Source organism: Gasterosteus aculeatus, chromosome 6 (assembly GCF_964276395.1).
Source record: "Gasterosteus aculeatus chromosome 6, fGasAcu3.hap1.1, whole genome shotgun sequence".
NCBI lineage: Eukaryota > Metazoa > Chordata > Actinopteri > Perciformes > Gasterosteidae > Gasterosteus > Gasterosteus aculeatus.
The window spans coordinates 15706754-15729007 of record NC_135693.1 but is presented as its reverse complement, the minus strand read 5'-3'; the positions used below and the strand labels follow the sequence as shown (position 1 = coordinate 15729007).

At 46.9% G+C, this 22254-nt stretch overlaps 1 protein-coding gene across 1 annotated transcript; it reads left to right on the top strand.

Annotated features, from left to right (window-relative positions):
* The first annotated feature begins 571 nt into the window (after positions 1-571).
* pcnx2 (pecanex 2) lies at positions 572-22118 on the top strand. The gene is made up of 40 exons (XM_040177929.2): positions 572-1105; positions 2185-2387; positions 3344-3461; positions 3552-3591; positions 4458-4957; positions 5053-5247; positions 5725-6207; positions 6297-6471; positions 6581-6722; positions 6811-6953; positions 7297-7375; positions 7555-7690; positions 8441-8583; positions 8813-8966; positions 9118-9150; positions 9493-9664; positions 9768-9878; positions 10146-10237; positions 10593-10702; positions 11115-11223; positions 11534-11626; positions 11721-11871; positions 12290-12431; positions 12551-12728; positions 12839-12947; positions 13035-13164; positions 14067-14125; positions 14275-14490; positions 14593-14846; positions 15620-15853; positions 16363-16466; positions 16890-17034; positions 17201-17431; positions 17510-17667; positions 18274-18390; positions 19579-19757; positions 20553-20719; positions 20806-20880; positions 21310-21486; positions 21691-22118. The coding sequence occupies exons 1-40, from the start codon at positions 953-955 to the stop codon at positions 21862-21864; spliced, it is 6384 nt and encodes a 2127-aa protein (XP_040033863.2). The 5' UTR covers positions 572-952; the 3' UTR covers positions 21865-22118.
* The last annotated feature ends 136 nt before the right edge of the window (positions 22119-22254 follow it).

The following is a 22254-nucleotide window of genomic DNA, read 5'->3' as shown; positions in this document are numbered from 1 at the left end:
GGAGGAGGGGAGGAGCTACTGTTGGAATGTGAGAGGACTGCGCGCCTTCGGAGAAATTAAGGCAATAGTAGAATATATAAACGCACACTCAAATCTCTCTGAATGCAAGTCATGGGAACATGAAAGAGGTTTTAATGGGAAAAGTATTTGGCATACTGCTGCTATTAAGGACAAGTATTAGTACGGCACACAAGGAATGTGACAACGGTGTCAAGTGGCTCTCGGTGTAGGCCTAGAGGAGACGCGCTGCTACAGACACACATTCTAATGCATCCATTACATAGGCCAATCACAATAGAATAATGGTAATAATAATAATGAAAAAGCCTATTTATGATCGGTTCTTCTCTTTAGGAATTTGATTGTATACATAAAACCTCCATGAATATTGTCTCCCTTAAGTCTGCATAGCAGCCCATGCAGCCCGCGTGCGCGTCCATAGGCGCGTGTGTTCATATCAACACAAAAATCCTGCACCATATGTCTTAAGTGTTCGGCGGATTGCCCCCCCAAAAATACGCCCGTTGTGCGTGCGCGCGGATAAACACCGAAGGTGCGAATCACATAATAGGAAAGGATAGCGAGGGGGGAGGGAGGCGGACGGGAGGCGCGGGGCTGGCAGAGGGGGGGGGGGAGGCGTTCGGAGCTGCGCATCTGTGAGGAGAGGGCAGAGGGAGAGACACGAACAGGACAAGATGAGGACCGCGGCGGCAGCGATGGACGGATCGACGTTGGGACGGCAAAAGGCAGACGAGAGGACGGCAGCGCCGACGGAGACCAACACGGCATGAAAGACACGGCTCGGGAGACGTGCTGCATCGCCCCAACATGGAGGCGTAGCGACGGTAGCATGCATTAGAGGAGATCATCCCATTGTAGCCTAGCAGCAGCAGCAGCAGCAGCATCAGCATCACCGTCCAACCTGAGCGGAGAGGAGGAAACACAAGGGGAGATGGGCTCCCAGGTTGTGCAGACCCTGCGTCAGGGAGTGTGGGCATCTGTGACTGGGGGCTGGTACCACGACCCGGACCAGAACAAATTCAACAACTCCTGCCACCTCTATCTGTGGATATTTCTCCTGATGTTACCCCTGTCTCTCCATCTGGTGAGTTTGTACGAGGGAACGTGACGCCCGAGGCCGCGGAAAAGGGGGGTGGGGGTGTGAATTTTCTCACGGGAACCGTAGGTAGCGTTTAGATTTATTTATTTTTGGGGGTCTCCTTTCACGGACAAACGTGCGGTGCCTCTGTGAGTTTAGCATCCCTCGTGTGTCTGATTGCCGCTGAGGGAAACACCAGTGAGAACCACCCTGTCGCAGTACGTGTCCCCTCTGCGTGCAGTGAGGGACGCATGGCTGCTCCTGGATGAGGCGAGAGGCGGGAAACTACACGGGTTCACTGATATATACTTTCATGTCATGGCTTTTCGAAATTGCTGCAACACTCCCTGGAATATACTGCAAGGGATTATTACCCGACTGGAGGTTCCTCCATCTGGGATGTGTTGCGGACGTTAACCTTGTAGGATATGTGGAGATCAGTAGGTCTGGAGTAAGTAAAATATCAGGATATGGTGGTGTGAATGAAGGAAAGAGTTGCTGCGAAAGGTCAAACACCTTGACCTTAGCTGTGATCAAGTATAATGGTCACAGCAGGCACACTGAAAGGATGACTTAATGATCTGATGGCGTTTACTGTCTGAGTAGATTACTTCTATAGCAGTAGAAGATTTCTATGGAGCAGAAATGTACATTGCTGTCCACTCTTCTTCTCTCCCGTCTCAGCGCGATGAACCGTGGATAATTTGTAGGAGCTGTGGGTTCAGAGTGATAACCCTCGAGTCCCTCATGAATTAGTGCATTGTTTCAGCTTTCTGGGAGGGAAGTTAAACATTTTATTAGCAATTTAATCCTTGCGTCCTCAATCTTCCTTTTGCTAATGGGCCATTTTCCTCCTTGGGCATCGTCATAAATCCATCAGTTAATCAAATTAGATCTCGTGGTTCCCCGAGTCTTTAACACACATCTGTGTGAGTGCGAATGAGCTTTTACATTTTGCAGAATTTCACCCACTTCTGAAAAGATGAGACGCGAAATCGCAGCGTGAAGCCGTCAATCCATCACCGTTTCAGAGGAGTCGGGACTCTGGAGAGCTCGTTTTGATGAAGCTCCTCTCCTCTCCACAGGCCCTGCCCCCTACCACCATGGCTTTGAGCATCTACTGCACTTCCATCACAGTCTTCTTCATCTTCATCAAGCTGGCCAACTATCGGCTGCACCTGATGTTCGACGAGGGCGAGGCGGTGGTCCGCAGCAGCGCCTCTGACCTCAGCAAGGCCCCGGAGAAGAAAAGTACCGCGTCGGATTCCTGCCTGCCCGCCGGCATCAGGTACACCCACAGAGACGCATGTGGTCCCGACACTACATGCAGGGGGATCAATGTAAAAGGGGCTGTAAAGGACCTTTACGGATGAATTGGAGGCCACTCACAGAGACGTACAGCTTTGGAAGATTTAACAAACCGGAGCTTTGCTGTTTTGTGCCTCAAGTGGCTCTCTGTCAGGTTGGTCATTACAAATGCTAGGCCACAGGGCTAAACCAGTAATGATTCTAAATTATTTACGTGAAATTGTACATTTGGGCCTGAGTGCTCCTTTTAGAATGATTGTAAACAGGGAAACTGAGCGTTCTGTGTGTGCCTGTAAATGAGCTTTACCTTTAGCAGAGCTTCAACGATGCCTTTACCGTGAGATGAGAAGAGAAATCACAGCGTGAAGCATTCAATCAAACACTATTTTAGTGGAGTCAGGAGATGTGTGGAGATGTTGTTTTGAATACGATGGAGCTCGTCTCCTCTCCACAGGCCGTGGCCCTTTTAAAAAAAAGGCATAACAGATACCTCCCGTTTTTCCCTCTGTATGTGTCCATTTTTCTCAGTCGTCTCTCTTTTTGAAATCAGAGTGACTCAGAGTGCGATGTAGACTTTTTCCACTTGGTTTTAATGGCAGAGCTAATGAGAGGGGATCGTCAATCTTCAGTGGGCGGCTCCTCTCCAACACACTTGATCTGTACTAATAAACCAAAACCCATAACCTCCTGTTCCCCGTGAGAACGTAATTCGTTTCATTGCTGTGCCCGTCGAGAAAGGAATCTTCAAGTCCAGACAGGGGTACTTCTTACAGCTTCTTCCTCCCGATAAATCAGCGGATTTTAGTTCAAACACGAGAGGCGGGGAATGAAGTCAGACGATTCCTTCTGAGAGAGACATAATGATATATGGCGATCCATCTCACTCTAGCTCCCTGTCGTTTAATTCCTCCCCCGTCTCCGGCCTCTGTCCAATAGGAAGAGCAGCACAGTCCCAGACGGTGTTGCCATGACGATGTTGTCTCTGAAACGTACCAGTCCGGTGATCCAGGTGACAGTGAAACAGACTGAAACCGACCCGGGACTGATCGGGGTGGTGAGTGAACCGCTGGACCAATGATGCACTTTGTTGACCTACATAATCTCCTTTTGTCAATCACGTGTCCCTGAATTCCCTTTCACGCAGGACTGTTTGAAGTCGGACGAGGAGGGGAAGACCGTGGAAGGTATTTACTCCCGAATTATTACAGATGAGCTTCTTTTCTCCATTTGGTGGAAGTCTTGATGATATAATTATTTTTGTGACACAGTCTAACGTGCATTGGACTAATTTAAGCAAAATAACAATGTCCATGACGTACAGCGGGTGCTGTTATGCACAATTGATTATATGCTTGATACGACTTGACCTAATTTTATATCAACGGTGTTTGCAAGTTGGCTTGTTGCATTCAGATGAAATCAGGTGAATCTGCAAAATTATTGTTGACTGTCTGTTGAAACTCAGTCTGGGTTTGTTTGGCTAAATGTTTGCACGGGGTTCACAAACATATTGTTCTCATTGGCATTTATGTTTAAAACGTAAGATCACACGTTGCTGATATGCGCTGATATTTGTCAGTTTGACTGTAGATATATATTTCTATCAGCTTGGCCCTCAACGTACCAATGATTGGTACAACAAAGCAGTTTTTATCAGTTTCTAGAGAGATGGTAATGCATTTGAATGCTAAAAATGACGCTGACATTATGTCAAAGTGATAAGCGCACATTTATAGAATGAAGATAGCAGGAAGAAAGAAAGACGTCTTTTCATGTCATTGGGGGGGGAGTGTTTTTGTCTATTGTCAGAATCAATCTGTGCTGGAAGCCAAAGTCTGTCCCTCCTTCCTAATGCACTCGATGGCTCCTTATACGATGTAGATTGACAGCCTCCTTTACTGCAAACACATCGCTGTTGTAAATATACTCAGACGAGCACAGAAGCAGCAGCCGGCCAACAACCACTATTTTCATTGCAGGGAATTTAGCATTAGAGCAGTTGTATCGATATTAGTAGGACATGTTGTGTTGGCCTTTCATTCCATTGCAGGACAGGGTGAAAGTGCTGTAGGTGAGAGGCCAGGTGAGGGGGGCCTGCAGCCAAGCCCTTCTCCGGATGACCTCTCCAGTCCCAATCCAGACCAGGCCGCCCCGCTGCTGCAGGCCCAGCAGAGGACCCCGTCCCGAACGGACAAGGACGAGAAGCAGCCCGGATCCGTGGGTGGGACAGCGAAGACGGACGCGGAAATAACAGAAACTGTGGCTGTGAAAGAAGGAGGGGACATCCAGGGCTCGTTGAAGGACAGGGAGCCTTCGGGGCAGGAAAGGACAGCAGGGAAAGAGCCGGACAGAACGGAAGAGTGTGAGAGTAAAGACAGCGCCGACGGAGAGACGGCTGATGAAGGTCTGCCTCCCTCCAAGGGGAGCGAAGATTCGGGCGAGGAAGAGAGCGAGGGGCGAAAAGAGCCCCCGGACGCCAACAACAACTCGCTGTCGCCTCCCCAGGATCAGCAGATTGAATTCATCGACACCCCAGATTCTCCCGCACAGGTACGCGTCCTCCCAGGAGTCATAGCGGTTACGCCCGGTGTGTCTAAATTCAAAGAGCACGTTTGGAAAACGCCTCCCCCCCTGCTGTTTCTCAGGCCGAGCCGGTGGAGGAGACGTACTGCTCCGATGAGATCGAGGTGGTCCTGGTGGACAGCTCGGGATCGGGGCCGGCGTCGGCTCACCTGGACGACAGCGACACCGTGAAGATCATCATCACCATGAGCTGCGACCCGCAGACTGCCGCTCAGCTGGAGGAGAGCGTCAAGCAGAGCCTTCTGGAAAACGCACAGGTGGTTTTGATGTTCTACATGGAACACCTTTAACATCCCGTTCTGGCTGTTAAAATTGTCTTTTACAGTCTATCAGTATGACATGTTTTTTGTATCCAGCCATATTTGTTATGTTTGGAAACTTTAAAGTCTCTAAAATAGATTTCTTTGGGTTGACAATGTACGGTATTGTTTATTTTGATCGACCATCAAGCAGGTGATGTAATGTAATGACCACATTACATACTTTTTATATTTTATTTTACCCCTTAAATGACTTATCATTAAGTGAAATTGGTGGAGAATGGAAGAACAAAGAACAAAGCTCCATTTATCCTTTAAAAAATCTTGCGCTGAACCTAGATGTTAATGTCATAACGTTTATGCTCATGTCTCCTTGACAACTGCTCATCTTCGTTTACCCAAATGATGAAGAGGTTTATGTCTGAGGTGTTGGTACATTTGGGGATTACAGTGTCTGTGTGTGTGTCCTATAAGGCTCAGAAGGATGCAGGAGAGTGTCGCATCAAGATCCCCGTCATCACCTTTGACTCCCCCAAAAAGGAGAAGCAGGAGGCGAAAGACCGAGAGGAAGCGTCCGACTCCGAGGACGACCCCGCCGGCAAAAAGCAGCAGGCCGCCAGCCCAAGTGAAGAGTTTCACCTGTGCAGAGAAACCACCCCATCCGAGTCCACCGCACGGGAGGCTCCAGATCCAGACCAGGGACACCTCAGCGTTCAGATCCCCGACGACAGCACGCAGAGCCCCCAGCTGACCAATGACAACAGCTCGTCGGGCATCGACGTCCACTCGCACCGCGACGACACCGACCCCCTGGACCCCAACGTGGATTCACAGGGTTTCCTGCGTCTGCCGCCGGCTTTGGGGCGCTATGGGCCCGGGGGAAGGACTCACATCCGCGGGCTGAGCATGGACAGCGGGAAGGACGCCGTGCTGCTTTCCGACAGCGCCCATGTCACAGTACGTTGGCTGTTTGGTTCTGTCTCTACTTTAAGTCATCCCCCTTCCTCCCGTCCGTTCATGTGCTCAAACATCTGTCTCTTCGTCAGACCATGACCAGTTCCAAGTCGGATCTGGAGGCGAAGGAGGGCCAGATTCCCAACGAATCCAACTTCTTGGAGTTTGTGTCCTTGCTGGGGTCCCTCAGTACCAGAGGGGGAGGAGCCGGCAAACGGGAAGACGAGAGGCCGAAACGCAAAGAGGACGCTGGAGCTGCAGAGGAAGGTGAACCTGAGCGAAGAGGAAGGTCTTCTTTACATCCCCGTCCTTTATCTTCCCTCTTCATAGGGTCAGAGTCAATGCAGATGATCATTTTCTTTCGATTCGGCTGCAGAGAATCTGAGCGTGACTTGCGGAGAAGACGACACGATAACGGCGAGCAACGCGGATAACAAGCCAGAGCGACCGAAACCGCCCACCAGCCTGCCCACCGACACGCCGAAGGCCACGCAGATCCCCATAGTCTCCCCTGACAGGTACTCGAGCCTGCACACCCACGTGCTTCAAATAATACCCACATAGCATCTATGCAGAAAGCCCAGTTGAGTGTTTTCCCGTCTGCAGTCCACAAACAGACAGAGAGAAGGATCCAGACTACGACTCCCTGCCTTCACAGACCTCTCAGTCGGAGAGCTCCATGCTGCAGGTCATTTGCAGACCAGAGGCCACCAACAAAGAAGACGCCTACACCTTCCATACTGTACACAGTAAGCAGCAGCCCTGTATTTTTCTTTGTTGTGGAGACAAACGCTGTGTGAGTCCCAGTGAGGAATTTGCCTCGGACATCAAAACAGACCAACAGTAAATAGACCTCATCCATAATTTAGGAGTCTACTTGTGCCGGGACAGTCTGGTAGTATTTTGATACTTTTGAACAAACACACAGATGGCCTGCCAGCATCAGCTCAAAAGCTTCTGGATTAAATTACATTTAAGTGGAAAGGCTCCAAGATGTTCAGCTAGTTTTATGCGTTTGCATTTGTCCTCTAAAAAACACAAACTCCAAAGCGAGATGGTCTGACGAGTTGAGTGTGTGTTTTTGGCTCACAGGGGACAGGCCTCGTAAGCTGTATGCAGAGAGAGCTCTCAACCTGCCGCTGGGAGCCGAGCTCATCACCGGCAACATGTGGTACCGCCTCTCTCACCTTTACCTGTAACAAATAACACCACATACTCACCCCACGTTCTTTTCCCTGCTCCGTTGACCTGGGTCGTCTACTCGGCTATTTCCTCTCACCTCTTAAACCATCCTCACTGCCACAGATTAACATCGACATGTTTCGTGTGTGTGTGTGTGTGTGTTCTCAGTGACCTTCTGTCTACTTCTTCCAACTCGGAGTGTCAGGACGCCCTGGCCGGCGGCCACGCCGACTGCCCTTTCCAGCGCCGCATCATCCCCGCTCACAGGCTGCGGCCACGGAGGACGCACCCTGAGATATTTCAGGTGTCCATCTGCTCTCACTCTTTTTTTTTTTGTCCTTTCTTGCTCTGCATTGCAATGGTCAGGGGTCTTTCAAATGTTTGCAGAGATGTTATTTAAAAAGGTAACTTCTTTGGCACTAATACACCGTAGAAGTGCAGTGGAGCTACGTTCTTCTTTCAATCAGGAACATTTATTGCCAAACTATGTTCCACATACAAGGAATTTGACATGGCGGTTGGTGCATAACATTGGACAATGAGACAATGGACAACAAGACAAATAACACCGTGTCGGATAAAGGACATGTTAAATTTACAAGTGGCTCACAGTTATTTTTGTGTATTGTGCGTGCGCGGTTATTCCGATTGTTTCGTGCTTCGGCATCAATCGACAGTTGGTGGTTGTAACGTGCCAAGAAATGCAGCAATGTGCCAAGAAATGGAGTGAACAAAAGGGCATTAGTGCACAAACACGCATGTGAAGGTTGAAGGTTTCCAATTAGTCCAGATTTTTTTTTTACTGTTTTTTTAACCCGATTATTAATTAATAAGACTTGTACAAATCCATCAAATAATATATACATAGTTCATCAACTTAAACAAAAAAAAAAAAATGAATGCACAACCCTCAGTGTATTGTTTTTTACTGTTTAGTTCCGACTTGGAACTGGTCATGGAGACAGATGTTTGTGACATGTGAGCGGTCGGAAACTGTATACTAATACGTAAAAAATGTACCACGTGGGAAATGAATTGTGTTTGTGTGCGTCAGGAAGAGGACTCTCTGGACGAGTCGTCGGAGACGTCCACCCAGGAGAAACCGACCAGGAAGATCTATTACAAACTCAAACTGTTCCCCGGGAAGGTGATCGACCTTTTATACGACCGACTCACCCTGCTGGCTCTCCTGGACAGGTGATCCAAACTGGCAAAACTCTTCCCTTCAATCAACTTCCCAACGGACAAATGTATATAATGTCAATAAGTGTCACGTCGTTTCAGTTTGAAGAGCAGTCGAGCGGTGATTCCATCCTTGAATGTCGGCCTCTCATCGATTTAATTTTTGTTGCTCATGAATGTGCTGTGAGAAGCAACTGAATGACCGGAATGCCTTTCTGTGTGTGTGCGTGTTGCTTTTGTGTAGAAACCAAGACGTGTTGGAGAATCTCGTCGCAGTCTTCATGGCCTTTCTGGTTTCCTTCCTGGGGTTTGTGCTCCTCAACCACGGTTGCTTCAAAGACTTCTGGGTCTTCCAGTTCTGCCTGGTCATCGCCAGCTGTCAGTATTCCTTACTGAAGGTGAGAAAGATACAAGATCTCAGATGTTTAATCTGTACCGTTTCTAAGAAACAAAAATTTCTATTTTTACAGTTCCTATTTTTACAATTGTTTTAATGTTAATTCACAAAAGGTGATTGAGCGTTGGGCTTTATTCTGTGTTGTTTTGCAGAGTGTTCAACCAGATGCAGCTTCACCAACACACGTGAGTCCAACGTTACTTTCCTGAGAGGTCTGAAATATTATTTGTATGTATTTGTGAGTATTATTTATACACTGATTGTTTTTTAAAAACAAACATTTGTATTGATTCATGTTGCGTATCTTTACGGAAATGGTTTGTTCTAAGTTTCATCAGATGTTCCGATAAATTTAAGTTAGTATAATTAACTTAACTTGAGACAACATAATTGTGTTTCAATACAGCATAATGTAAGATTGCCTCATGATACAATATCATTGTGCAGCCCCAGTCCATCAGAGGATATTGTTATCTTACTTTTCAAAGTACACAGTTTTAAGCATATTGACCTGTTCATATGTGCAGGGTCACAACCAGCTGGTGGCCTACAGCCGAGCGGCGTACTTCTGCGTATTCTGTGCTCTGATCTGGATGCTGGAGCAGCTGCTGAGGAGGAAAGACCTGCCCGTCTCCAGCCTGTACGGAGTCACCATCGTGTGCCACGACGCACTGCGCTTCTTGCGGGACCTGCTAGTGGGTAGGGATGCACGTCCCCGGAGGGACACGCGTTTACGTCACGATTACGCCGATTTGTCCTCCGCAGATACTAAGAACGCCTTTTTGTTTAATCCATAAAACAGGTTTTACCTACTGCTTCCCAATCACCTTCCTGGTGGGGCTTTTCCCTCAGATCAACACCTTCACCATCTACCTGCTGGAGCAGATCGACATGCACCTTTTTGGAGGGACAGGTTGGTTAAACTATTTATCTGTGTAATGAGAATAATTGAAATTGTTATTTAATGTCACAATGTGTACAGTATGTGTTTTTATTGATGACATGTTTGCCTTACACTATTCCCTCTGTTGCTGTAACAATGCAAATTCTTCCTGGAATAAAGTGTTGTTTTATTTCATGTCAAACCGTTTGTGATATGAAAAAATCCCCCATCAAACTAAGGCTTTATTTCTCACTGTTGGATACTGTAGCATTTTCACCGTAATCTATGCGTTCTCAGCCGCTACGAGTCTCCTCTCTGCAGTCTACGGCATCCTCCGCAGCCTCATGGCGCTGTCTCTGCTCTACGGCTTCTGCTTCGGAGCGCTCAAGGTACAGTTTGACTGGATGTAAGATGAAATAGAGCAGCAGGTCGGAGACGTTTTCCCCCCCCCAGAGTTTGTGTTCGCAGTCCTTCTCCTGCCTGTAGAAATAAAAGAAGCTATTAAAGGTACTATTGCTCGTCATTCTCCAAAGGCAACTTACAGGGAAGAAGCTTTTAAAGTGCCAAGCTCTGAAAGCTGCACTTCTGAATATAGATGATGGTTTGATTCATACCTGTGTGTGTGTGTGTGTGTGTGTGTGTGTGTGTGTGCGTGCGTGCGTGCGTGCGTGCGTGCGTGCGTGCGTGTGTGTGTGTGTGTGTGTGTGTGTGCGTGTGTGTGTGTGTGTGTGTGTGGTGTTACAGGAGCCGTGGGATGAGCAGCACACCCCAGCGCTGTTCTCTGGTTTCTGTGGCCTTCTGGTGGTCTTCTCATACCACCTCAGCCGGCAGAGCAGCGACCCGTCCGTCCTGCTGTGAGTATTCCTGTTTGTGTGTTTGTGTGTGTTTGCACGCCGACACCGGGGCCGGATTTTGATGCACTCAATTCTCAATTTTGAATTAAAGTAGAGAGCTGCATGGGGGATAACATGGCTGAATGAATGAAAGAAATGAAGGCAGATGGTTGATTGTACTAAACTCTTTATTACGTGTTGATTGATATCCTCACTTATTCTGCTCAAGTGGGCTTTTTTTTAGCCAATAAAAACCATATTAGATCAGAAATACAAAATAAGAGGTCAGACTATTTCCTTTACTATTAAAATAAAAAAGTTTTCCCTGTTTGTATTTTTGCTGTAAGTTGATTGAGTGTCTGTAATAGCAATGTCTTCATTTAATTCAACAAACCCCATCCTCTCATTCCCTCACGTGTGACATCACTTACAGAGCTCTGGTGAAGTCAAAGATCATGCCCACTTTGGTGGAGGGCGAGGAAGAGGAGGCGGAAGATGCAGAAAGTAAAGACCCACTGCCGGAGAAGCTGCAGAACTCTATGGTAACTAAAGAGGATTATTAGAAGATGAGTGTTAATTTACCCCGCTGAGCAGTGATTAAACAGTTTTCATTATTCCGAAATTCAAGAAAATTGAGGCTCATTAACAACATCCACCTACATGCAATTGCGTGTGATCGCGGGGAATTATGAATCCGAGAAAACAAGCCTCTGCGGTGTAAATGGGGATCGCGAAGCCCTTAAATCTATAATCTCGAGCGGCTGCGTCTTCGGTCTCCAAACATTTAAGGCTCAGACAGAAATGACCTCACCTGAGAAGCGGACGTGTTTTCGTCCCCGTTGTGCTTTGCAGAAGGAGGTTCTGCTGTCGGATGTAGTCGTGTGCTCTGTTGCTTACATCCTGACCTTCGCCATCACGGCCAGTACCGTGTTTCTGTCCCTCAAGGTGAGGTTTTACTCTGGAACTCTTATCACAGTTTGCAGAAATAATCACTCGAGAGTTTTGTCCAATGAGTCCGTTTTTCATCGTGTGTCTTCAGCCCTTCGTGACCCTCGTGCTGTACGCCCTGGCGGGGACTGTGGGATTCGTGACCCACTACCTGATCCCACAGCTGAGGAAGCACCACCCTTGGTTGTGGATTTCTCATCCGGTTCTCAAGACCAAGGAGTACCACCAGTTTGAACCCAGAGGTCAGCACGCCTTCTGTAAATAGTCCAGAGTAAATACCGGTACAAGTATTTCATTACCAGACCACCAGATGAGGAGATTCTATTGCTGCATGAATAAAAAAAAAAATGAAATCTCACTGAATTTGACGGCAATCAAGGAATCAAATGCTCTCACAGTTACTGTTCACGTAAAATATTCGTACATATTTGAATTTGGGGCCGGTAGCTTTGGAGGGAACGGGGTGCCAGTGACTTTTTGGCAACTTTTGGAGCTATAGCGCTGCGTGACAATTTCATAAAAAAACCTTTGCTTCTTGGCAGAAATAAAATTGGAAAAGGAAGCTTTTTGGAAATACAACCAGTGTACGATAATAGAAACCCTGAACTCGGGTTTTTCTCTGCTGCGGGAAGCCGTGACTCCCATCCGCTTGTGTTTCAGAGGACGCCGTGCTGATGTGGTTCGAGCGGCTGTACGTGGGGCTCCTGTGCTTCGAGAAGTACGTGGTGTACCCCGCCATCGTGCTGAGCGCGCTCACCAACGACGGCTTCGCCCTCAGTCACCGCAAGAAGCTGGGAATCCAGTGAGTGGGCCACTAAAAACACACAGATTCCACACGTTCCGCCCGTCCAAGGTCTCGAGTGTGTGTGTGTGTGTGTGTGATGGCTCTGTTGTGTAAAGCCTTGTCTGCGCCCCCTCCAGCTGCGACGCTCTCCTGACCACAGTCGCCGGACTGAAGCTCCTGCGCTCATCGTTCTGCGACCCGAGCTTCCAGTTCCTCACCCTGCTCTTCACACTCGTCTTTTTCCACTTCGACTGTCCACGCGCCTCCGAGAGCTTCCTGCTCGATTTCTTCATCATGTCTATTGTTTTCCACAAGGTGCAATATCTCACACAAAACACTACTTTTTCTGCCGTGGGTCGTTGAAAGGCTTTTGTACGTGTCAAAGGTTGTTTGACTTAAACCGGTCGTTTCTGTTTCTGATTTAGATGCGCGAGCTTCTGCTGAAGCTGCACTTCATCCTGGTTTACATCGCTCCCTGGCAGATCGCCTGGGGCAGCGCTTTCCACGCCTTCGCTCAGCCTTTCGCAGTGCCTCGTATCCTTCCTCTAAGACCTGTGTGTGTGTGTGTGTGTGTGTGTGTCTGAGTACCTGCTTTTCTTCCCTTTACTGGTGTGCGTGCAGACTCGGCGATGCTGCTGCTCCAGACTCTGCTCACCACCGTCTTCTACACCCCGCTGGCTCCCTTCCTGGGCAGCGCAATCTTCCTTTCCTCCTATCCGAGGCCCATCAAGTTCTGGGAGCGAAACTACAAGTAAGGAATGAGTGTGCAGCCGGGAGGTGTGTGCAAGTCGAGATTACTTAGATACACATCCAGTGAACATGACTAAAAACCAACAATTTAAAACGAACTACAACCTGATATGTAGTTGCTTATTACTCTGTACTATTGGCCTCCACTGAAGTTAAACAACTTTGATGGGCCACACTGTTGCACTGCGTCACAAGCTCCTCATTTACTGTTTTGGGGTTTATCTGCCTCGCATCTTCCTGCTGTTGTTAATGCACATTATCTCAGCAAATGTGTATTAATTTGCAGCCCAAAACAAGCGCACTATTTCATCCTGTTGGAGTGGTGTTTTCAAAAGCCTCCAGTGCCGAGCAGTTACTAAGCCTTTAAAAATGAATGCTATAAATATCCAGGGACGGCGGGGGTGGAGAGGTAATGAGAAATGAATGTGAACTCGTGTTTTCTGTCATGTGACTCGTGAATTTGAATAATATTATCACCAAAATGTTTATTTCCTGAATGCGAAAAAACAATGCCATCCTTTTGAGCCGAGCTGATTGTCAGACAGACGCCTTCCTACTGTCTCGCCCCTGTGTTCCCTTTTTACTCATTGATGTGGGCGGCAGGCTGTGCTTCGGCTCGCTGAGAGCTCCAAAAATACTCCCGCGGCTTTGTTGTGCAAACTCGTGAAGTTAAATGTAGTGAAGCCGACGGTGTTTATATTTAGACGTTGTTGTCTTGCATCTCTGCTGGAGTCCGATGTTGGTGTTTTAGGGAGAAGTTGTGCAGGTTTGTGCAGGAATCTGTATTAGGTTGTAAACATTATTTTAAAATAGGTTGTAATTGGCTTAAAACTGATGTGTGACTGCAACTTATTCTACTTTAAACACTTTATCACTATTGTCTTTGTCTCCTGTCCATTGCAGCACAAAGCGCATTGACAACTCTAACAGCAGATTAGTGTCCCAAGTAGATAAAGAGACAGGTGAGTCCTTTCTAAGTGCACATTTTAAATGCCACATATGACAGAGATTGACATCTTATTGTGAATGAAGCTTTTTTTTTTTTTTGTCCTTTCTTGAAACCGATCCATCCATCCGATGTTTGTTTGTTTTTGTTGTTTTTTTCACGCAGGATGCGACGACAGCAACCTCAACTCCATCTTCTACGAGTACCTGACCCGCTCGCTGCAGCACTCGCTTTGCGGCGACCTCATGCTGGGCCGGTGGGGAAACTACAGCGCCGGAGACTGCTTCATCCTGGCGTCCGACTACCTCAACGCCCTGGTCCACCTCATCGAGATCGGCAACGGGCTGGTCACTTTCCAGCTGAGGGGCCTGGAGTTCAGAGGTAACACTTCACCGTCCATAACCCCCGTCATACCTCCATCCTCCCCCCCCCCACGAATGGCCGATAAAACTCACTCGCCTGCGACTGTGTCCGTGGTACCAGGTACCTACTGCCAGCAGCGGGAGGTGGAGGCCATCACGGAGGGAGTGGAGGAAGACGACGCGTGCTGCTGCTGCGAGCCGGGCCACTTGCCCCACATGCTGTCGTGCAACGCCGCCTTCAACCTGCGCTGGCTGGCCTGGGAGGTGATGGCCACCAAGTACCTGCTGGAGGGCTACAGCATCAGCGAGAACAACGCCGCCACAATGCTGCAGGTGTACGATCTGCGAAAGCTACTCATCACCTACTACCTGAAAGTAGGTTGCATTTCTAACCGGATTCATTCAATTAGACGATTGTTGTTGAAGTTATATGTAATAAAAAGAAACATTGCCGCTTTAATTGGGCAATACTTTTTCATTAATCATTTGTCAGGTTAATATTTTTAGCTTTTTATGTTGTGTCTCTTGATACACAACTTTGTTGTCAAAATGAACACTGTGACTTGCTTATATTTCTCTGAGGAGGCTTTTAAAAGTGTGGGAGGGAGAATGTGTTATTTTGTCGTTTCCCACACAACATTGTCACATGATTATGTCATTATATAAAGTGTTAAATGATTACCTGATTTTAACTACCGAAACAGATATTATAATAAACATTATTAACACGAGAGTCGTACATCCGACTTCTATCAGACACAATATTTATATTTATACATATCCTGTATTTCAGAATTTCACAGTTTGCATATTTAGGTATTTAAAAGTGTACAGCTGTTGGGCGGAAGACATTATGTTATTGTTATTTAATTACTCTCATTATACTGATACATAGTAACGCTGATAAGCGCCCCTGACAAGGCAGCAGCCCTTGTTATATTCCATCCCTGTCTCTTAATTGGCAAACAGAAATTGAATATTCCTCTTGTCTCAACTGTCTCTTAAAGATTTTCCTGTCAAAAGGTTAAACCCTTAAATGGATAATGCAGTGTCTCGCGTTAATGCATTAATCATTATTCCAAATGGCAGCATGCCAAAAAGCAAAGTGGTATGCAGCCTACACCCTCATGTCCCCCCTCTCCCCTCAGAGTATCATCTACTACCTGATCCACTCGCCCAAACTGTCCACCTGGCTCAAGGACGCCGGCGTCCAGGAGGCGCTGCAGTCCTACACCAAGTGGCACCACATAGAGCGCGACCCTCAGGTCTTCAGCGTGAAGATCGACGAGGACTACGTGCACTGCTTGCAGGGCGTGACGCGGGCCAGCTTCTGCACCGTCTACCTGGAGTGGATCCAGCACTGTGCCGGGAAGATGGAGACGGTACTGCACTTTATTATGGTTTAAAGCCTCAGTATGTTTTTTTTTTCTCATGGAATAACACTAGTCTAAAAAACTCATAAAATGTTGCATGAACTGCAATTTTGTCAAATTGAGTAATAGTAATATAATTCTATATTGTAAAACTGCATTCTACTGAGAAAAAACGTACAAAAGGCCCAAAGCAACTAGCAAAAATGCACTGTACTTGTACTTGTACAACAGCTGTGTTCTCGTAGTACTACATTTACTTGACGGAGACGTTTTACTCTCAAAATTGAACAATTGCATTGTTTTTATGACTGAAGCTGAAAGCCAATAGATAAAGCAGGATTCCAACTTGGATAATATGCACACACACACTCGCACACACACACACACGCAGATTTCCGGGGAGAAAACATCCAGCTCTTGGGTGGAGTACGTGTGCTTCACGCTGTCAGAGAGTGCATAGCAAAAATAAACATTATTCCAGTAGCTTTATGCCTCCTTGTCTCTGCGTATGTACCCAGACTGTGGACAGCGATGAAGACTCTCCTTTAGTGACGCTGTCTTACGCTCTCTCCGTCCTGGGGAGGAGGTCCCTCGGCACAGCATCACACAACATGTCCAACAGGTAAAAGCTATTTTATATGCGGAAATTCCCTCAACAAAAAACACATTTCTTCATCAGGAAGCAACGAAGGCTTTCCGAACCTTATTGAATAACCACAGCTGTGCTTAACTGGCGTTAAGCTCTTTCAGTAACTCATTAAGGAAATACAAACCAACTCCACCCACATAACACATTGGTTTATGCTTTTTAGATAAATGCAGAAATGACATATAGTTGCAGTATGGTGGATGCACCAGTTGGGGGCATTAGCAGCTAAATCTTTAACCACACACTATTCCAAAAGATACTGCACTCGTGACTTTTTTTCCTTTGTGTGGTTTGTATTGAACAGATATTTTATGGTAATATCCTCCCCTCCCCTCCCAACCCCCCTCTTGCTATCTCTTGTTTTCCCTTCACACACCTCCTCCTTCAACCATAAAGTCTGGAATCATTTCTGTACGGCTTCAACACCCTGTTTAAAGGAGACTTCCGCATCGCCACCAAAGACGAGTGGGTTTTTGCTGATCTGGACCTCCTGCAGAAGGTGGTGGCCCCGGCGGTCAGAATGAGCCTCAAGCTGCATCAGGTATCAAGTGTGGTGTGCTTTTAAACGCTACTCGCATCTTATCACAAACTCTCCCATTCCATAAATACCGGGACGTTCAAGTGTTCTAATCTTTTTTTTCTTCTTCACCCCGGAGCAGACGTTTTAACATCTGATCGTCGTGCCTTTTTCCCTCTGCTTCGTTCAGGATCACTTCACCTGCCTGGAGGAGACGGAGGAGGCCTCCATCTTGTACGAAGCCATCACAAACTACCGCAGCAGCCTGGTCATCTGCCACGAGAGCGACCCGGCGTGGCGCAAGGCGGTGCTGTCCAGCCGCGACACGCTGCTCACCATGAGACACATGATCGACGACGGCACGGACGAGTACAAGATCATCATGCTGTACAAGCGCCACCTCAGCTTCAAGGTCATCAAGGTAAAAGGGCCGTCTGCCGTCTGCGCGTGTGTAAGAACCATTTTGCACCGTTATCATAATTGTTTTGTGTTGATACAGATCAACAAAGAGTGCGTGCGAGGCCTGTGGGCCGGCCAGCAGCAGGAGTTGGTGTTTCTGCGGAACCGAAACCCGGAACGAGGCAGCATCCAGAACTCCAAGCAGGCGCTGAGGAACATGGTGAACTCGTCCTGCGACCAGCCACTGGGTTACCCCATGTGAGCCCCCCGCAGCGAGGATGTGCAGAGCACGGCCCCGACGTGTTGCTGCTTACTTTGTCTTTTCAGAATGCATGTATTTGAAATATAGAAAGGGAGCAGTGTGTCGCATTTTGGGAGATGTATTGACAAAAATCTATATGGTTTAATATTTTAGTTTTTTTCTAAAAAAACAGTCTTTTTTTATTAACTAATTATTTTTGTTTTATTTCCATGATATGTTTTAACTTCTTTTACAAAATATTTTTTTTAGTTAGACAATGACATTTGTTGATACATATTTGGAAACATTTTTTGACCCAATATTATTTTACATAATTTTTTATGATATTTTTCGACCAAACATATTTTGAAAATAATTTCAAAAAATTGACCTAATATTTGTGGACTTTTCTTACCATGACATTTGATTCAACATATTTGGACTTTTTGAAAAATATATTATTCAACCTTCTTTTTTACAAAATATTCTCCAACCTAATAATCATGGACTTTAGTTTTTACCTGCAGATGCTGCCAAAGTCAACCCGCTGCACCTTTAACTTCTTTCTCTGTCCCAAAGACCCTCTTTGCCAATAGCATGACTTTCATTTTATTGTCTTCAAGGTACGTGTCACCACTAACAACATCGTATGCAGGAACACACCGCACGCTCCGCAGCATCGGAGGAGGCGCTCTGAGCCTGGACGCCATTCGATCCTGGCTCTGCTCCAAATGGTTACGGTCGGTTTCTAATAAACACATTACCGCTTATTTAAAAAAAAAAAACACACACACACACTACTTCTCACTGAGTCAAACTTCCCCTGTCGCTGGTCTCTTCAATGAACCGTCGTCACATGCTCAAGTCCGGCGCCATTCTCTATTTGATTCTGTCCGGTGGGGGGAAAAGACAACGCGGCGACCTGAGAGGTCCCGGACCCTCTGTCCGAAGCATCTGGTAGACATCGTGTTATGAGATGTGATTTCAGTCTTGGACTGAAATAAAGAGCGATATCACCACTGCAAATCGATTGTATTCAGCCTGCGACATTTTCAAGCTCACGAAGAAAAAAAAGAAGGAAAACATTAAGAATTATAAAAGCTGATGAAACAATGTTCCGTGTTTTGAGCTGTTAAAGAATGCCTGGCTCTTCCACGACCCCTGTGGAGCGGATATCCCACGAGGAACGGCACATCAGATAACAGTAACCTCATAACGTTCCCCGGATTCGGTGTAAATCATTCCGGATCAGCCGCCAACCGAGGCGTAATGCAGAGTGAGAGCCTCTCTGTGGATTTACAGATATTGGAAGTGCTGGGCGGAGACTTCCCCGCCAACTTAACGTCGTTTTAAATACACACACACAGGCCTGACAGTGGTGGGGGGCTGACTTGAGGACTGCAGAGTGGGAAGGCAGCCAGAAGCTTTGACTCTTGTTGATCGCCCCCTCCTTCTTTCCTTCCCTCCTTCCTCTCTTTTATTAATTACTCCTTCTTTTACACATTACCTTCAGCCTGGCTTATTGTGGAGGCATTAACCTCTGCAGGTCAGCTAATGTGTGTGTGTGTGTGTGTGTGTGTGAGACGTCTCTTAAGCTTGTTTTCCTTAGATTAGATTAGTTTGTAAATCCTGTTTCATCGACCTCGAGTTAAATGCGTCTTAATTTCAGTAAGTAGCCGAGGAGCCAAGGAGATGGGATGTGCATCTCCAGCCAGAACACATTTAACTAATTTAAAAGGCGAGCTGCACTAGTGTGTGTCACATATGCTCGCACAGTTTACGTAACATCTCTCTATGTGTGTTTAACCGGCTGGAATAGTTGAGGCTTGCAAAATATTTGACGGCCCTCTGCCAGTTTGTGTCCCTTGTGCTGGCGTGGACACGAATAAATACAATGAATACAAGCGGCGTGCTCGTGTGTCCTGCAGGGTGCGGAAGGACAACCTGACCAGCTGCAACAGCGGGGTGAACATGGAGGACGTGGACTGCGGGGCCGGGGGTTCGTCCTCGCTGAGCCACAACCGCCCGTCCTCCGTCACGTCCAACAGCCTGAGCCTCTACCAGCACAGAGCCCGAGCAACACACAGCCACAGACACCACAGCACGGGTACGCGCGCACACGCACACACACACACACACACACACACACACACACACACACAATGTAGATTACCATCCTTGTGGAAAATGTCTATTGACTGTATTGATTCCAGGGTCCACAATTGCACAGTAACCAGAAATCTTTTCAAACTAAACCTCAAAAATTGAAGTCTAAACGTCCCGCCAAATAACCCAAATGAGTCTGCGAGTGGGCGGCCCGGTTTGCACTATAATAACAATAAAATATACAGTGAATTTATGGTTTTTATTTAACGATTTGTAGGTTTTCTCATCTTTGTCTGTTAATTGATACTAATATACTTACAAATACTTAAATACTTGAAATTCAAAATGACACCTGCGTTGTCTTTCAAATGAGATCAATTGATTAGCACTGAAATGCACCCGTGCTCAATTTACTTTAAGTACAGGTGGGGGTTTTTAAGGCAGTGAATGAATCTAGTTCTATAACGTTTATCTCCTTGATCTCAATCTGGAGAGCAGGCAGCAATGGGAAAGAGTTCAACGAGTTCAACACAGATGACACACCTACAACAGGAAGTAAAAAAAACCAGATGACATGAGGCAGGAATTACAAAATAAAACAAAAACTATGACAACGTTAAATTGAAGTTAAACAGCAATCTGATTTATTGTTGTTTAAGTACATTCTAGGAATATTGGCTCGAAAGACACAATTGATTATACATCATCAAAAACATTTTTTTGGGGGGCGGTTCATGTTTTATATTTTTTATATCCAATTACAAAAGTATGCAATTCCGTGTTTGCGTTTTTGCAGCCAGGAGAGAGTACCGCAGTCGGTCAGTGCAGCCTCAGAGTCAGCGCCCCCCCGTCAGCAGCCAATCAGGGCCCATCCTGGACTCAGGCTCCAACCACGGGCTCGTCCAGCGCCTGTCCAACAGTCAGCTGTCTTTTAATACATCCATAGCCTCTATATTCTCCCAGGTATTCACACACACACACACACACACACATTCCCAGGCTTCCGTCCTTTGCCCCGGGAGAATACAGCGACGTCTCTCTGTCCTCAGGTCCCTCGTCTCTCAGGAGCAGGCGGGATCAGCTCGCAGCTCCAGGCGGCGCAGCATCAGCAGCGCTCCAGCCAGGTACGAGCCCGACACACCAGGCGGCGCCCTGCCGCACCCCTTCGATTCTCACACACACGCAAAAAATGTAGACTGAAATCATATATTTAGATATTTGTTTTTTTTTAATGGCCGTACTTGCCAAATAGTTGCAATTCCAAGTTACTATACACGTAGTTCCGGTCTGGAACAATAAGTGATTATAATTTAGTGGCGTTATGTTTAGCAGTCAAACCCCTGAGTACATGTGACTCATGAATCGAGTTATTACCACTACTTAAAAAATGCATCTGATAAACAATTCCACCACTGATGGCCGAAGCATGTGATTGTAGTGTATTAATGACTACAAGTCATTCTTAGAAGCAGCCTGCTTTCCCTGATAACTATTTTCTGCATGAGCTGGTCTGTGTCTCTCAGCGATTGCCGTGCGCTACTGTCTCTCCCAAGGTCTCCTCGTCCTCGTCCACTCTCAGCTTGCTGTTTGGGAAGCGTAGCTTCTCCAGCGGCCTGGTGATCTCCGGGCTTTCCGCCGCCGAAGGGGGAAACACCACCGACACGCAGTCTTCTTCGAGCGTCAACATCGCCATGGGGCCCTCGCACAGGTCCAGCAGCAGAGCCACACAGGTAGGAGACAAATCCACTGGGAGAGATACAGGGACAAGGAAAATACCTTCAAGTAGCATGAGGCCTGTTGTGCAAAGGGCATCAACCCTTTGAAGTAAAAGTATCCTTTTATCGATCTTCTGAAAACACACAATTAGAATATTTCCTTAAATAAGTATATTTATCTTATGTGGCACTTCATCGCCTCTCTTTGTCCCTTCTCAGTGGACATCAGAGCCATATGAGAGTATAGACGCGTCCTACTCCAACGCTGCCGTCACGCTGAAAGACGGCGTGCAGTCAGGTGACCGAGGCTGCAGCCTGGGATTGGACGAGACACAGGAGGAGTCGACATCCGTCTCAACCGCTCCGGAAGCGACTGACCAAAAGACTGTCTGAGATTGAGACAACACACACACACACACACACACAAGAGAGAGCGCCCATACTCGTGCCCACATGCAGAGAGGACTGTATGAAAAGTTAAAGCGTACACACAAACATACAGACAGATTGTATGAGAAAGCACCCATGCACACAAACCTGCCTCTTCTCCTGTCTTCAGCATGTGGTCTCACCTCGTTGTCTGAATGTAAAGTCTAAAAAACATCATCGTGGATCCGGTTGGTGAAATAAAGACGTTTTTAAATGAGGCTCCCTTTTCTTTCTACCTCTGGTCAACTTTATTATTAATGCGCAGGCTTCTTTTTAGGAAACTACTCCATTGCACATTATGGAGTATGGATGGAAGACACACTGACGGTTAAATTTAGTATGCTAACATGTCCA

Bases quoted from the DNA above. Each gene is read 5' to 3' on its own strand.
- pcnx2 (XM_040177929.2), top strand. From the start codon at position 953: ATGGGCTCCCAGGTTGTGCAGACCCTGCGTCAGGGAGTGTGGGCATCT. The intron at 4,958-5,052 runs GTACGCGTCCTC...GCTGTTTCTCAG, and splicing joins CCCCAGATTCTCCCGCACAG to GCCGAGCCGGTGGAGGAGAC. The intron at 17,432-17,509 runs GTAAAAGGGCCG...GTGTTGATACAG, and splicing joins TCAGCTTCAAGGTCATCAAG to ATCAACAAAGAGTGCGTGCG.